The sequence below is a fragment of the Coptis chinensis genome, chromosome 5 (genome assembly GCF_015680905.1).
Source record: "Coptis chinensis isolate HL-2020 chromosome 5, ASM1568090v1, whole genome shotgun sequence".
NCBI lineage: Eukaryota > Viridiplantae > Streptophyta > Magnoliopsida > Ranunculales > Ranunculaceae > Coptis > Coptis chinensis.
The window spans coordinates 95,087,281-95,104,864 of NC_141460.1; the positions used below are offsets into that span (position 1 = coordinate 95,087,281).

General features: G+C 37.0%; 3 protein-coding genes across 3 annotated transcripts; all 3 read right to left on the reverse strand.

Moving 5' to 3' along the window:
* Positions 1 to 164: 164 nt before the first annotated feature.
* LOC147500405 (3-ketoacyl-CoA thiolase 2, peroxisomal-like) lies at positions 165 to 2,912 on the reverse strand. The gene is given in 12 exon segments (XM_086562047.1): positions 165 to 481; positions 484 to 522; positions 624 to 666; positions 668 to 708; positions 833 to 941; positions 1,027 to 1,150; positions 1,750 to 1,846; positions 1,946 to 2,078; positions 2,226 to 2,303; positions 2,384 to 2,491; positions 2,606 to 2,673; positions 2,760 to 2,912. Coding segments are annotated over 12 exon segments (1,032 nt in total). The 5' UTR covers positions 2,884 to 2,912; the 3' UTR covers positions 165 to 413.
* Positions 2,913 to 3,715, reverse strand: LOC147500406 (3-ketoacyl-CoA thiolase 2, peroxisomal-like). The gene is made up of 4 exons (XM_086562048.1): positions 3,511 to 3,715; positions 3,317 to 3,393; positions 3,153 to 3,237; positions 2,913 to 3,070 (listed from the first exon to the last, which is right to left on the reverse strand). Exons 1-4 carry the CDS (start codon positions 3,592 to 3,594, stop codon positions 2,936 to 2,938), a joined length of 381 nt encoding a protein of 126 aa, XP_086418174.1. The 5' UTR covers positions 3,595 to 3,715; the 3' UTR covers positions 2,913 to 2,935.
* A 2,766-nt stretch (positions 3,716 to 6,481) lies between these two features.
* On the reverse strand, positions 6,482 to 14,536 carry LOC147500407 (RAF-like serine/threonine-protein kinase 20). The gene is given in 11 exon segments (XM_086562050.1): positions 6,482 to 7,002; positions 7,598 to 7,685; positions 8,781 to 8,903; positions 9,207 to 9,354; positions 9,432 to 9,595; positions 10,046 to 10,198; positions 10,652 to 10,738; positions 10,828 to 12,990; positions 12,992 to 13,233; positions 13,236 to 14,029; positions 14,275 to 14,536. Coding segments are annotated over 10 exon segments (3,831 nt in total). The 5' UTR covers positions 13,717 to 14,029; positions 14,275 to 14,536; the 3' UTR covers positions 6,482 to 6,820.
* Between the last annotated feature and the right edge of the window lie 3,048 nt (positions 14,537 to 17,584).

Here is a 17,584-nt window from a genome sequence, read left to right on the forward strand (position 1 = left end):
TTCAAGATACAAAAACCCGTGTCCATTTTTGCAGTAGCGCATGCACAGCTCACAAGTAGTAGATTGCCTGCCGGCATTCTTGGGAGGATTCCATTACAGGAGATATTTTTTGACCAACTAGGAGTGCTTACTGCTGAGTATGATGTATGATACATTTTACCAAAGATACTAACACGCCCTTTAATAATTTAGTATGTGAAACAAATGAACATCACTGTCAATCTTAGATACCTCAGCTTTAATTCTTAATATCAGTTACTGCTTGCTACAAGCTGACAGCTCTAATGCATGAGATGCAGAAAGGCTGAACCACTTCGATAGACCTGTCACAGGTCTTTTATTACACTTCATTATTTGGACTTAAACAAAATCACAATGCAGTCAGTCATCTGGAAAGCAGCTTTTCAAGTGTTCTATCGCGCATCTTTGGACAGAAAGTTATTGATTTCAATCTTCCGAGCATTGCAAAGGTCATCAACACAGTCCCTCGTTCAAGAACAGCTGCAGCCCCCATCCCAGTGCCTGCAAACATATAACGCATTCAATTAAAGTGATTAGTGGTAACTTCTCCACATAAACAGAAATCGATTAAGAACAGGAGAGCTGAAAAGAGAGCAACAAACCTATGCACATTGATATGATTCCAAAGCGGCAGTCCTTGCCTCGGGCGTTTCATCTCATGCAAGAGCGTGGCAACACATCGGGCACCTGCAACACAAAATAGCACGAACAATTACAGCACCTATAACTTGCCCTACGTTTTATTTCTGTTTGATACAGTATAGATTGAACTTCAATAACTTTCTGCAAGATGATAAGTTATCCCAAGTACCTGTTGCACCCAAAGGATGTCCAATAGCCAAAGCGCCACCGTTTACATTCACTTTTGCAGGATCAATCTCCAACTTCTTCCGGCAATAAACAAATTGGGAGGCAAATGCCTGAATAAAAAAATGTCATTAAGGATTAGGTGCTTGAATCTACCGAATGCATGCCAAATACTGAAATTCATGCCTTGACCATTACCTCATTAATTTCAAAAAGGTCAATATCATCAAGTTCCAGACCAGCAGATTTTACTGCAGCGGGAATTGCAACAGCTGGGCCTATTCCCATTACGGCAGGATCCACTCCCACAGCGGCAAAACTCCTATATAATAGCAAATAAGAATGCATAAGAAGTTGAGCATATTAAAACTAGTTTCCTCCGGGTAAAAATACTTTGGATATGGAAACTTAAAAAATATGAAAATAACACTAAACTTCATAATAATGCATTTCCTCAAAACCAACGTTTGCATAAAGCGTGAATGGTAGAATAATTTGTTTTTGGAATAGTAGTAAATATGTATTTAATTTGTTTTCGTTTTATTTTATATCTTTCTTTGAGGGCTGAAGTACGTTGTTTTTAAATAATCAAAATTAAAATGAGTAGAAAGTGATAACAGATTTTTTCACACTTCCACAGAATCTGTTGCTTATTTGCATTCCTACATCTAGTAGTGCGTGGAAATGTCATGACCATTTCTCTTAAGGTCGATGGTCTATGTGGCGACCTCAATTTTCCAAATGGATTTTATATATTTCCCTTATAGCCTTGAAACTATTCCTTCCTACATTGTAGTAGCTTCTCTCAACTTTCTTATAGACTGTTCTTATTTTTCTTTATAACTATGAAAATAAAAAGAATAAAATGATAAATTTGAAAGTAGTCCATAATACATCTTTAGCATTAGGGAGATTACATGCCTGAAAACACCAAGAATTGGAAGTCCTTTCTGCATGGCCAGACTTCTCTTCATCAGGAGGACTGCTCCAGCACCATCACTCACTTGGCTAGAGTTTCCTGATTATACACAATTATAAATTCAGCAGGGTGTAGGGACATGCATATAATCAGTAAGAGATCAATACTGTTCAACCAACATCTGAGATCAATGAATACCAGCTGTAGTTGACCCATCTTTCTTAAATACAGGCTTTAACTTTCCCAAATCTGAAACTGTAGTACTTGGTCGAATACCATCATCCACGGCGACTGTAATAGGCTTTTCCTCACCAGTTTTTGGGTCCACGATCTTCAAAAAATGAAAAGTATCCAGATGAGATGAGAATCATGTCAAGTTGCAGTAACAGCAACAAAGGCCAAAAATAATGCTTTCCAGAAAACATAAACAGCAAACATATACAAGAAATGTTTACTGACATGACTTGAAAGACTTTACCTTTGTGGCTACAGGAATGATTTCATCTCTAAATTTACCAGCTGCAGTTGCTGCAGCAGCTTTCCTATGAGAGTCGACCTAATTCCATATATTCATGTGTCAGAAACGAAAATAACTGGCATTTAATTGAAAATCATCAACTGATCTACAGCACATACAGCAGCCTGATCTTGCTCCTGCCTTGTTACACCATAACGCTGAGCAACATTTTCAGATGTAACGCCCATTGGAAGAAGGCAGTTTTGGGCTTGCTGAAAGTCTTGGGCCTGCAGATATTGATTTGTTAGATCACCATTATCAAACTCACAAAACAGACTCCCCCCCCCCCCTCCGAAAAGAAACCTCCATAAAGAAAATGAACAGAGGAAAAGAGTTCATACTTTTGGATTAACTGACCCTTCAAAGGCCATTGCATTTGATGACATAGACTCCACCCCAGCACCAATACCTGCATTTAAAACCAACAGTGATTACAAGAAAACTCACATACTCTAGGAGGAAATAGATGCTTACAGCTCTAATTGCTGTACTCACCAATATCATAAAATCCAGCTCTAATTGCTGCAGCAACATCTGCAACTGCTTGAAGACCCGATGAGCATTGCCTGTTTACAGTCCTGAGGGGAACAGTATCTGGTCGAAGAAAACAAGAAAGCATTGTAAGTAATGAAAGTAACAAAGAAATTATGAAGGAAAGACGCATGTAAAACTTAATACCAGGGGAAGCCAGCATAGAACGCTGCCATCCTGCATTCAGTTGCTCTTTGGGAACCTGGTGCCAACACTGTGCCAACAACAATATCCCCAACTTCAGCTGGGTTTACATTTGTCTTCTCTACCACAGCCTACAGTAAACAGTCCACACGATGAATCATGAACAAAATTAATGTAATTAAGGACGAGAATTAATGTAACCCAATGAGAAACCTTCAAAACAGGTGCAAGTAGATCATCAGCATAGGTATCCTTGAAACTCCCACGCTTTGACTTGCAAAGCGCAGTTCTATACGCACTGTAATATATAATACAAAACATGTTAACATCAAACTCAAAACATTCAACAAACTTATTAAAAACTCCATCTGACTTACGCAACAATTACAATATCATCTCCAAAAGAAGAACTTCTTTCATATGCAGCACTATCCCCAGCCAAACAAATTGACGCCTTGACAAGCAAAAAAAAAGGAACTTGATCCAATTAATCTAATAAACAAATAAGAAATTTCACATCTTTATTAAACATAATATAGATCCAAGTAGGATAAAAGAAATATATACTTACAGAGAGAGGAGATGAAAAGGAAGAAGAAGAAGAAGGAAGAAGATGTTGTAACAAAACTTTCTGTCGATCAAAAGCTTTCTCCATCTTATTTTAGCCCAGCTCTAATAATAAAGATGAAAACAATCGAATAGAGAAAAAAAAAAAGGTGATGAAGTAGTCAAAGGTTATAACATATATATATGTAAAGAGTTTGATGGATCTTTTTAGTATTTGGGAATGTGTGCCAAGATTATATTAAATTCTGACAACACAACAAATCTGTTTGTATTCGTGGGCTTGTTTCCTTTTTTTTTGTTTTGGATAAGGTTTGTGTTGTAGATTGAGATTGGACCATTGATCTCTTTTTATCACTTTATTCGATAACCATCTTGTGTCATTTACATGTATGTATTACTTAATTAATTAATTAATTGACATGTTTGTAAAACGAGGTAATTAGAGTTTTATATTTGGCCTGGGCTACCCGAGGATATTCTTGTAGGGATGAGGGCTACGAGACCGTTAGATGTGTGATCCAACAAAACAAATTGGATCACACATCCAACGGTCTCGAATCTCGTTTTTATGAGAATATCCTCGGGATAGCGTGCTCAAGTAGAGGATTGAAATATAAAATTTTCTGATACGTATCGTTTTCAGGGGACTGAGACAAGCAATGATATTGATCTGTATGTTTTGTTGTGTTCCAGGAGTTCATGACCAGAATAATTGAGTGAAACAAAGAGATCCAAAACCAAGCTTTATTTCATTTGACAAGCTTCTTGATTCCAATCTTCTTTCTATCCATTTTCGTGATGCTAGCCCCAGTATATATATATATATGGTAATAATAACAACATTATTTTTGTCATTCTGGAATGCTATAGCCCACGAGCCATATAGGTCAACCCCTCCAAAATTAAGACATTAGTATCTCTCCTAAACTAAGAATTGCTAGTGATATACTATTAAGGCTAGTTAATCTTATTGGATCGATATATGCATTGACAAAGTTTGTTGTGATGATGGAGGAGAGGGAAGTTGTTGGTGTCAAAAAACATATACACGGCGCAGGTTGTTGGGAATGCAGAATCTATTTGCCTAGTTGTTTCGTGGTTGGTTTCATACTAGGGACCTGAATGTCCTTGCTTGACTTCTCCATTTTAAATCTCAATCTTCATTTCAACATGTAACATGTGTGATTGTGTGAACATAGCATCTACATGTGAACGTATCACGTATGTGAACATTTTCTTATTAATCATTTTTTACTTTTCTTTTTGGTAAAGCATTATTCATTTTCCCTCGCTTTCTTTTGATTATTTCTTGTCAATTTCAGAAAAACACATGATGAGCAATGTCTTTCTGGATTACGTGAAGTACGTGTTAGACTTGGCAATAATCGTCGAGGGATTTTCATTTTTAATGGACAGTGGTGTTGGTACTTTGGTAGCTTTTCACCGAATGGACGACTTGAGAGTGGAGAAATAATTTTAGCGAAATTCCTAGTCAGCTGTTATGATCTTGGTATGCTTTAGATGGCATGTTTAAGCCTTTCGAAATTTCAGCCTGACTCCAGCTTTTGAATCATATTTGTTTGAACAAACATACTACATTTGCTTTCATCAATAACTAGTGTTCTTGTGAAAATGCACTATGTATCGTTTTAGCAATCACTCGGAAACAGCTTCTCCGCACCCACCCAGTTGATAGAACCCATCATTCTTCATAGAGATGTTCATGTCATCTATATGCACACTGCTGACTTCGCTCTTTGTGCTGGACGTGACATGAAGATGAGGGGGGTCTGCCACACAACGAATGCTGTCCCCAATCACCCACTTCCGAGCACTAGTCATCCTTGTGAAGAGGAATACTTAAGAGCGTGGCGTGTTGCTAAAGCCACACGCGGTGTGTTGTCCAAAAAAAACGAAAAAAAGAGTTGATCCTGATATTTTAGGTTTTTAACCTTGATACTGATACTTGTTTGCCTATGCTCATAAGAGCTGGTATGATGAGTAATAAGTGTATCAGTATGGCTAATGGTCATGATAAGAACATGATGTGATCACAGTGAAATTGTCAAAGCTGGTATGTGTGCCGTTGTGATCAGGGACAGTGATGGCTCATGTGGGACGGCAGCAGCAATTCAGCTAGGCATAGAGCTCTCTCCTAGGCAGGAACCACTCTACAAGCAGTGGAGCCCAATATCACCTCGCAAGGAACAAGCAGATTTGATTTCCGAGCAATTTTTGAAGGATCAGAGTCATCAGACTACAAAGATTTTTGAATGATTGGTCTTATTAGAATATGCCCTATACATAATTGACATGTAAAGTCCCACGTTTATATAAGTGTGGACTATAAGTCAAACTGATCATCCATATCTAGTTTATATTCTCATGTTTTAGGTTATTTCACACCCAAACTAGGTTAGTATAAATATGTAACTCTAGGTAGAGAACAATAACTCTCAATCTCTAACCCTAATCAATCTCTCCAACCCAACTCTCTCAATCAATCAATTTCTATTCTTCTCCATTGTTCTTTTTCTTGGTTTCTCTCAGCACTTTGGCAGCCTATAGTTAATAATAATATCATACCATCTTTGCTTAACTTTGCTAGTTGTACTTTCAGAAATACTTGTAGTTTGTTTAACTGATGGACTCACAACCTAGCTAGCGGTTTGGGCATTCATCAGTCCATGCATGGTCCCCAAAAATGTCAAAAAACGTGGGCATCCTACTATGGTATACTTGTTTCCAGCTACTGAACCTTTTGGAAGTTCTTAACGGTCTGCATAACAAAGTATTCCAGCAGAAACAAAGTAGCTGCAATTAGCTTTAAAATTTGGGTGAAGTAATGATCATTTGCACTCTGAGAAGTTTTATTTCGTCCTCTTCCTAGCATTCAGTGTCAACCTCTATTCAATTAATCAATATAATCCACGCAAAACAAAGGCATCTGGCATAGAAAAAACAAAACAGACAGAGAAGATAAGAAGAAATACACTGTCTTCACTTCAATAGGTGATCAAAGGACTCATATTGACTGTCTGGATCAAGAATATATACTAATTACAAGAAATGAAAATCTTACTTGACCAGGATTTTTTTTTTTTTTTTTTTGTGTATATTAAAAAATGGGGAATAAATAGTTTTCTATTAACAAAGATGGGGAAAAAATGCTATGCACTTTATTTGTGCTTTTGATATCTATAGATCAGATCCTTTACACCAGGGGACTTGTATCGAAGCTATTGTACCATCTTGCTCCTAAAGAATGAATGAACACTTTTATATGCAGACGGCTTACAAAGAGTTGATCAGTTTTATCGCTTCACCTGTCCTTTTGCCTGAAGGGCCATTGACATTACACGCAGTCTATTTGTTATTTCGGTGAAAGATGGTCGAACTGAAGGGTCTGCGGCCCAGCATTGCTCCATTAACTTTCTCCACTCTGAATCACAGCGGTCTGGGATAGCTGGCCGAAGACTGTTGTTCACAATCCCACCTACATGCACAATTTACAACATAATTTATTGTCATTACTTTTGTTAAGAGTCACATGCAAGTAGCCTGATATGGTTTAGTGACAAGTTTGAAATTCTCATGATAGCGTTTTATCAAAGCAGTGTGTTGCTTCATCCAGAAGATTCGTTATAGTTTTTGCATGCTAATACTAATATCAGAACCAACAACATGGAGAAGAGAGGAATAAGGATGCAGTAGTTTATCCAACAAAAATTACAAGCATATATATTGGTTAACATAGGAGATATAACAGAGTGATAGATGGGTAAGCAAAAAGTTGCTAGCTCAAAGAGTGCAAATGGGTACAATAATTAGAAAGAAATAAAACACAAATATAGATGCCACAAAACCAACAGGAAAACAGTACATTAGATGCTTATGGGTTCGTATACAAACTAATACGTAATCATAAGTTCATAACACATCAATCCTGTATAGAAATACAGAAGAACTAAAGACTCCTTTCATACTGTAGTATTATGGAGTTCAAATCAATGAAAGTGTTGAGTAGTTCATATGTGATTAATAATCTAATAGTCACAAATCATCAATATTAGGTCAATCAAATTGCTAACCTATGATTGCTCCACAGTGCATATTGGCATAGGGCTCTTCCCCTGTCAAGATTTCCCACATTGCAATGCCAAATGAGAAGACATCAACCTGCAAAACCCAAGTGGTGTCATTCTTTTACCTCTTCAGATGAAAGGAATATGTACAGTTTATCTACGTATAATGTGTGTATATGTAAGGTAGGAGGATTACCAACCTTTAAATATTCTACTTTGCCATATGGAATTATTCTTGTCTACTTTATCACTACATTTAGCTAAGAGGAGTTGTGCAATTTTTACACTCATATGTAGTGATGCTGGGTGAGAGAGATGGTATTATTACAATCGAAGAACATCATTGTGACTTTGCACTCTTTTTGGCATGAGAAGATCTCAGTGTTGAGTTTCAGAAAGCCTCATGGACAGAATGCACTTAATTTTTCCACTGTACTATCAAGATCTTGAATAATTTCCCCAACTAAAATCATTGTTGTACTGTTCATGGTGTATCCACAGTATCTAAAAGGATAGTGAAGTTCTTTCTCCTTTGTTTGATCGAATATCACATCTTTCGACAAATAATACCAATAATATTTTACATTCTTTGTAAAAGGAAAAATAAAATATCTACAGTATTAATTTGAAGCTACTTATTAACTCAGTTGGACCTCATGATCATTTTGCTGAACAGTCCCAATCTCAATGACCCTAAGATTGTCTTATCTTGTTCTTATTTTTTAATTTTTATTGTGTTCAAGGATGGATTCAGATTCCACTATCGCAACTTTGAGGACACGACAACCATGCTCCTTGCAAGTTTCACTATATGATCTAATGATCCAGGTTGATGACAGATGTAGGCAATCAAGGACTAGTTTCTGAAATTGGGTATCTCCTGCTTTCCTGTTGCAAAACTATTCTAGGACATTTTGCAATATCCGGTTCACATTTCTTGATGAAAATGGAACTGAAAAAATTCACCTTTTATTTTTTACTCTTCTTTTGGCCTCATATATAACCAAGGCCTCAAGTGTCAAAAAAATTCTATCTTTGCAACTTTACTACTACTGGAACACAGCTATGTTTTTCGCATTATCATATCATCTACACTATCAGAATTACTATAAAATAGATGTCTTCTGGGAGGTCTAGTAAACATAGTATATTTGACTATTTGTCAAAGGTTCCGTTAAGGAAAACTAACCTTTTCGGAAACTCGACTGCTACTTCCATTCAATAGTTCTGGTGCCATCCATGGAAGGGTTCCTCGCACCCCACCTGAGACCATAGTGTTACGTTTAATTCTAGACAATCCAAAATCTCCAACCTGCAAAAAGTCGGAGACCGAGTCAGGTTACAACTAATAGAGTTGATTGACATAAACAACACAAACAGAGGACCAAATGTGAGCAGAATTTTCTGCAAAACGATTCAAGAAACAGGCATCATGCCCGGCCTTAAATGTTCAAAGCCCAGTCATCTAAATCCAAGAAAGAAGCAACAAAAGAGAAAAACGCTAAAAGAAAAATATCAGTAACAGTAAACAATTTGCATTTTCCAACTCAATGCCTTGTTAACCATGATTCCCACATAGCTGGGTAACTGGTTCTAGCTGTCTCTCTATATTTACCTTGCATATGGGTCTTTGAGAATCTCGCAGATTGACCAGTAAATTGTCACATTTGAGATCGAAATGAACAATATTTTTAGAATGCAAGTATTCCATGCCAAAAGCTGCATCCATTGCAATTATGAGCTTTTTACGACGATCAAGTGCCCTGTAACAAGCACAAAACTCCTTAAATAAATAGTTTAGTGGTACAAATATAAGGAAAAGGCATGGTGATGACCTTACCTATCTTTCCGTAGAAGGACATGCCTGAGTGATCCATTAACCATAAATTCAGTCACAGTAGCCAATGTTCCCCCAGATCCATCAGGAACCACCCCATAAAAAGCTACAACATTTGGATGGTGAAGTTTTGATAGAATCTGTGCCTCTCTCCAAAAGTCTTTAGTCTGTGCAGAATGTAAATCTACATTAGCATGACTCAGGCATCAACAATTTGAAAGAAAAAAATTTATAGAACTTGATAATACGGTTTTATTTGGTATAAGGATTAAAACAAGACGGTGTTGAGTCCTGGCTCAGGTGATTGAAAACGATTCAGTCATACCACGAGGTCAATGGTTCAAGTCCCGCTGGCATTTTTGGGAAGTAAAAAGGAAAATTCAATGAAGCTTCCTCTCTAACACCAGTAGGTGGAAGTTTCATGATAGATTGTGATAAATCGAACCAAATACACACGAATCTAAGTCTACTAACAAAAAAGGGACCCATTGCAGAAAAAACCAATACTACTTCAGATCTATGAAGTAATTTAATAGCAGAAAATGGATAAGTAGAAACAGAATGTCAAACATGGATAATGACTCAAAGTTTAGCAGTTCCCAGATTTCTGGACCTACCAACCGCTCCTGCTCAGACGATCGGCCTGAAAAACAGCTCTTTTTAATTCTTTTTATAGCAACATCTGTTCCTCGCCACTTTCCATAGTAAACAGTTCCAAATGTACCAGATCCTAACTCTCGAAACTCCTCAAGATCAGCATTCTTTATGATCTGCCATCAGGATATGAACATTCAGTACCATATAGCATTTGGATCTTTTGTTTTAGTAAATTGCTTGGAAAACATATCATTTTGGGGAGGGCCATTCACTTAAGCAAAAAACACATTCTAAGTATTTTTAAAAACAATAATAAGACTTTAACAAGGAAGAAACACATTCTAAGTATTTTCACAAACAATAGTATGACTTTAACTGAAAGAAGAGGGATCATAGTGTAGTTTGATCAATTTTTTCAGCCTTCATTAAAGGAATGGACATGCTATTCGCCAATGGTGTCATGGACTCAGGTAAATATCAAATTTATCATGCATGATCAGGATCAAGGAAGATATTTATACCCAAAAAAAAAAGGAGAGAGAGAGAGAGAGAGAAGGAAAGAAGGTAAGCATGAAATATCACAACTCAAATGAAAAACACATCAGTCATCAGTTTAAACTTTTAACCTGCAACCCATAGATGCCTGCTTCTATTTCAGCTATTGTGGCATCACTGATAGATTCATCCCTATTTCCGTCAATATCATGATCATACTGCAGCATACAAGAAGAGAATAATTTTGTAGAAGTAGTGCAAAAATAATTGCATTGGAGGAAATAGTTAAATGCAAATGGAGTAATACCTCAGACTCGTTCCCTGGAGAAATGCTCTCAACATCTGTTAGTCTTGGGGATCCAATATCCTCGAAGAGCTCATCCTGAACATGTGGAACAATGTTTGAAGAAGATTCAGCATCAAGAGGCATACTATCGGTTACATCTTCAACGATCACTGTTTCTAGTTGAATTTCTTGACCAAAGTTATGTACAGGCTCTGAACTAACTAAGGTGGTTTCTTCTACCTCAGGCGAGTCCGGAGGGTACCCCTCACGATCCTCCACCATATCAACCTTCTGATCAGGAAAATCCCCACAGACATCATCAAGGAGAGACACACCTCTCCTCAAAGAAGCATCTGCATTTGCTTTCTGATATGAAGACCAAGAAAGACAATCGCCGTTCAATTTTGGGGCACCAATACCTTTTACTGCTAAGGGGTCTAAACTTAAAGAGCTTGTGAGCATTGGTTCTTGGTCCTCCCTTTCTTTCTGCAATGCAACATCAAGTGGCCAAGAAGAAGCGCAGGAAACACCAATAGAGGAACAACGAGGATCAGTACAAGATGGCATGCATGCCACGGCATTGTTTTCTTCATTTCTTAATTCACTTTGAACACAATTGTTTAAACTACTACTTTCATCCTTGGCGGGTCTCAGGTTTCTAACAAGCTCAGACGTAACTATGTCTGATGGGTAGCCTTGGGGTTTCTCTTCCATATCAGCGAGTGATGAAGCAGGAATTGATGTTCTGGGGACGTTTCTCTCATCTGAATTACTACAAGCATCAAGCAGTGAAATTGGATGTTGATTGATGTTTAAGAGTTTGTTGTTGATACCAATGCCATGGTGTTCCTTTTCTTGAGGTACGAGAGAATCATTTTCATTCATCAAGTTCAACATGTCAAGTCTCATTTCAGGATTACCAGGGTACGGGTCCAATGTCATCAAGTTTGACGCTTCTGTGGTTGTATGGTATTTGTCATTAAAACCATGAGCAACCGTTTGGACGGTTTCATCTCTTCCACAAAATTCTGGAACTTGAGAAAACTTTGGCAAATCCAATATCCCCGGGGAGCTACTGGGCTCTGCACTTGGTAATTTATTTTGGATCGCATCATTGGAAAATTTAGTGTTCTCTTCAAGTTGCAGTGGTCCTTTGCGCCAGGTACTTGAATTTACCAAAGCAGGTGACACTGTAGTTGAAAAGTTCAAGGGGGATGATGAGGTAGTTCCTTCTTGGTAAAAACGGGTGGACTTCTCTCCATGTTCCTGCAACCGTGAGTCAGAAAACACGTGTGGCATACCATGTTGAGACCCAACTGAATCATTTGATCCTGATAAAAGACCCATTCGATCGTTTGCCTGTGAGAGTATCTTCTCAGAATGAAATCCCCGCTCTAAGAGTAAAGGCCTCTCACACGTATAACCATCCAAGTCACTGTTATTTCGACCAATTGCAGGTGGAATTTCGTTACCTTTAACTGGTCTCCGCTCCTGGAATTGCACTCCACGGGATTTGCTTGGTTTCTCAGCATCAAAAACATTACCTCTAGGATGATTAAGATCAATTAAAGATACTGGACTGTGTGTAGGGTAATAGTAGCTTGTGCCTTCAACAATGTAGCTATCAGGTACTGATTGGTCTGTAACATACGAAATACTGCTTTCGTTACTACAGTGGCATGAATCATCCTCACAAACATGTAAATGAGAACCTTTAGAATCTCTTCGCTGAATAGGCAATGGAGAATAAGGAGGTGACTGAGCTGCAGCATTGGAGGCATTCTGTGTAGCGATAAAATATTGGGCAGGAGGACGTGAGAACATCCCCATTACATTTGATGGGCTGACACCATCTCTGACCTCCAAAGGATGCAATGAAGTGGGAGAACCCTTGTAAAAATTTGAGGCACCATCCGAGATCTGTCCCAGCAGCCCATTAGATCCCTTTCTGGGACTAGGATCCATTACACCATTAACAGCAACAACATACTCATATTCAGAACTTCCTTGCTCGGCGGCCCTTGCTTCAAAAGAAGATGGACTCTCAGATTCGTTGGTGGAGATGAGAAATAATCGCAATCGTTGGCCATCAATTCGTTCTATCCCATTGTACTCCTCTAACATATTCTGAAGATCCTCATCCGAAGATACAGATATAAGAGCATCTAAATCCTCGCCAGGAAGGAAGATGATACTTGATTATATGCGGCTGATTGCAAATTTCGGATGTTTTCTTCACAAGTTCCCCCCACGAAAGGTTCTGCCTGATGTTGATAATCCTTGTCTCCCCACCCACATATCTAAGCTTTCCGTCACTTGGCCTTGGCAATATTTTCCCACCAAAGCTGCAAAGGAACTTAAACTTGCCAGATCTAGAACCATCTGATGTTCCCGAACCATAAGGTACAAACCCATGAGGAGAGACAAAATAGGCATAGGTGGAGCCATCGGCCTTGAAGCAGCTTGATAGCTATTTTCTTCAAACGGCTTTCTTGATTCTTTTCCATCAACACCATTTTCATCGTAATATCTGCTTGCATTTTCAGAAGTTTTCATATTCTCAACCTCCATAACATACCCTTTTCTGAGAGCAGCGTCTGAAGCATCATAGCTACATTCAGAGTTCATTCTCTTCAGACCAAGAATTCCAGTGAGATCCTCATACCGTACATGAAGATTCTTATTTATATTAGACCTACCCCTCCTCAGTTGCCCCTGATCCATATCAGGTACGATAGGCACTCTTCTTATAGTGGCACGATCTTGTATAAACTCCAACGAAAATTCTTCACCTGTCTGTACAGACACATTTTGAACAGGTTGTCCGACGCGGAACCTGCTACCCGAAACGACAGTAGTTAAATCTTTCTGGACCTGCCGACCAGAAGTGCCAACCACCTCATTTTCCATGGCTCATATAACATTAAACTACATTAAAAAAAAACATAATCTCAATCTCGAGGCTCCTCCTTTTCCTTCTCCTTCTCAAACACCCCAAGAAATGCCTCAGCTCAATGATACGTCAATGACACACACTCTTGTCTATCTGAACCAAATGCAATCTGTTATTTCTCAACCAAACCTTCCAAAATTTTCTGGTTGAGATGTCAATTTTGATCTACCCCCCCAAAGCTGATTTGAAATCCAAAACGTACTGAATTGTATACAGTCGTCCAATCTTCCGATCAGAGTGTTGTCGTTATAACACTTGTTCAATGAAAATCTGAGCTCAAACAAAATCAGGAATAAATTATCAATTACAAACAAAGTGTGTAAAGATCAGGCATGAATCCCCTACATAATATTCATCATTACAATGTAAAGAATAAAAAATATGATCACACAAACATAAACCAAAATTTAGATAGATTTGGACAAAATTATTCTTTGGGCATCTTTAAAAGGTACCTATACAATCATTTCTCACCTTGGGCATCTTAAAAAAACTAAAAAAAAAACATCATGTACCTGAAACAAGCTGCGTTATTCAATGAAATCAAGCTTTTTTATTATTATTATTGTAATTTGGAAGTTAAAGTGTTGATCTTTGGAGATGGAATTGGAAGAAAAGCCCAAAAGAGGAAAAATGGATAGAGATTGAATGAAATTTGATAATTGTTGATGTGGAATGATGAGTGATTAAGAGAGAAAAGTGCGTAGCTTAAGCCTCAAATCTTCTATCTTGGCACTGAACATTCCTCAGAATATGGCGGCATTAACTCTGGGTGGGCCTTTTAACTGAAATAACTAACTAATTTTTCACACAACTACTTTTTCGTATTTCTCTTTTTTTTCCCTTTTTGGATTTGAATTTACCTCCCTCGGGATTTCTAGATACTTTAAATCACTCCTTTTATCTTTGACCACTAATTTGGACTCTAGATTTTGAGATTTTCAATTGGTTTAGGGAGGATATTGATGTGTCTTTTTTTGGTCGGCATAAAAGAAGTATAGAAGTTGGATTAGTACATTTTGACCTTTGTGGCATTGAAAATACGCCACTTGATGCAAGATTTTGATTTAAGGGACACGCAATGTGGTTGTTTCTAACTCATACATTGTTCGTGTTCGATTAAAACGTTTAGTCGGTTTAGATATACTTTTGCACCAATGGAATCATTAAAAGGATTATGGTTCTTAACCAAAAAAAAAACTTTAAGGATCATGGTATATAATCTGTTGTAGATTCATATTAATTATTTAAAATTTTCATCCAAATTGGATTTTTCAAATCATATCCCACCTGTTACCAAAAAAAAAATCATATCCCACCTAATTTTAAACTTATATATATTTAGACCAAAATGTAGGCTGACATAGATGTACTCATGTACATATGTTCCTGACATGCTTCTGATTGGATACATTGTCGCATAAAAGCGTCCTGTTTTGGTAGTGGGCCTTGTAGGGTCTGCTGACGACCTGAAAGGCTGAAACCCACGTTAGGCTCCTTCTGGACTTTCCCATAATCATTGACCATATCAGTATTGGCACGTGAAGAGTATTTGCTTACAACAAATTTAGATTAGTGTACATTGGCACCCCAATTTCCAATCCATTTAGATGTATAGTATAAAATATAAGGATATGGGTATTTATCGATATTTAATTTTTGGATATGTATCGTAGATATATCTCTCTTTTTGGAGATATTTGACATTGTTTCACATGCAAATATCGTAAATATATCCAAAATATTGATAAATATCGTGATATTATGGATATTTCTTGATATATCATGATACATTATTTATATTTATTTAAAATATAATGATAAATATTAAATAAAATTGTTATATACACAAAATATCACTAAATATCACAAAATATCACAAATATTACAAATATCGGCAAAATATCACCGATATTTGCAGTCGTATATATCTCTTAACATATCGTGATATTTATATATTTTTTTCTGAAATCTAGATAGATATCCCTAAATATCGCGATATATTGGGATATTTTGTACTATATTTCGATATACATGCAGAGCACTTCTACAAGGGTGCAATACTGCAATCAGTCAAGTTTGGTGATTGTATTCCTGAAAAGATAGTGTTTGATGCAAATGTGGTTGCCATATATTGATCTCCATAAAAAGTATTTAGCAAAGCAAGGATCAAAGCGACTCAACTCACAATTACTAAAGTCGTTGTGCTGCAGATTGGTAGTTAGACCAAACAAATCTTTTAGGACAGAAAAGGGAAGCTGATTTCCGAGTAATATCAAGTCCCTCTGTAAATGCCGAAGCATCCATGTGTAACTGAATATCGGTCCATAGTCTTATATCCCTCCTCCATAGATCCATCTTTATACTACTTGAATTTGTAAAGAAGTTCAAGTATAAAGCAACCGTCGAGTATCATCATCTTGACACATTCATCGGAAGTTAAGAGTTTGATTTCTACTTATGGTGACCATAAGAACTTTTAAATTCATATTCCTTCTTCCTCATGGCTTTGATGATATGTCCCAAACTAGTCTTTTCTTGTCTTGGTCGACTAAGGAGAGCAGCCACATACGACATCTTTAGCGCTTCAGTGACATGTTGATGCTCCTTTTCTCGGTTATATGAGCCGATTGCTGCAGTTGTTGGCTCATATTTGTTCCTATTTGGTGTGTCTAAATTGTTTGGAACTTCACAAATAACACCAAGAGATAAAGTCATACCAGCATTCTCCAGGATAGCATCAGCCAATGCACAAATATTTTTAATATATAGAAAAATGTGGGGTTAAGTAACAGTGTTTTGGTGTACGTCTCAGGAGCAATTTGATAATTTTTATATTTTTTTTGTTTTTTTGAGAGGTAAAATAGTAATTTAACGTTTATAATTTAATTTTTTTAAAAAAAAACTCAATGGAACCACATAAATACCACGTGCACAGTGGCTAGTATTGATTAAGGTACTACTAATATAATCAGGACTGGGGCCAAATGAGAGGTGACAAATACCGTGTCACTCACATGGGCCATATCTACACCACTCTATATACTTGGACTTTATTAGCCATTGGCCCAATTCTTCAAAAAGGAGTTAGTCGGTCATTACTTTGTATCCAGTTAGTCACGCTCTAGAGTCCTACACGTCTGGAGGTACTTTTTTCTGCTTCCTTCGTATTCACTCGGCATTACTTTGGATTTTTGTTCAGGGTATTCAAGTCGACAAAGAGCCAGATGCCAAAACTCGAAAATTTTATTTTGTCCTAGTGATGTAGATTAAAGGAAAGAATGAGGATAATATCAGAAAAATAAATTTCTATGGTCTAGTAATTTGTGTAGTTCAATAAAAATAATTTAGGAACGAAATTGTCTAATTACAGTTTGGACCTCACCTTTATTTTTTATGTTCGCCATGGTAAAATGTTTTTCTCAGATAATGTAAATGAAGTATCAAGTAGTTGCAAGATTTTGATTGAAATTCAAGTGCATCCTTTCATGCGAGGATCATCTAAGCGACACACAATATGGTTGTTTCTAACTCATAATACATTGTTTGTTTGGTAGATTTTTTGGATTCTTACCAAATATTAAAACGTTTAGTTGCCTTAGATATATTTTTGCGCCAATAGAATCATTAAAAGCAACTTTAAGGATCATGACTCTTAACCAAAAAAAAACTTTACGGATTATGGTATATAATGTGTTGTAGATTCATATTAATTTAAAATTTTCATCCAAACGAGATTTTTCAAATCATACCCCACCTAATTTTGAACTTATATATCTACCATTTTTCTATGCTCTACTGGCCAACCATCTCTCTATAGGAATG

Excerpts from the sequence above, each read along its gene's own strand:
- LOC147500406 (XM_086562048.1), bottom strand. The coding sequence starts at position 3,594 with ATGGAGAAAGCTTTTGATCGACAGAAAGTTTTGTTACAACATCTTCTT. Across the intron at positions 3,394-3,510 it reads CCTTTTCATCTCCTCTCTCT|GCGTCAATTTGTTTGGCTGG; the intron begins GTAAGTATATAT and ends TTGCTTGTCAAG. Across the intron at positions 3,238-3,316 it reads GATGATATTGTAATTGTTGC|TGCGTATAGAACTGCGCTTT; the intron begins GTAAGTCAGATG and ends TATATATTACAG.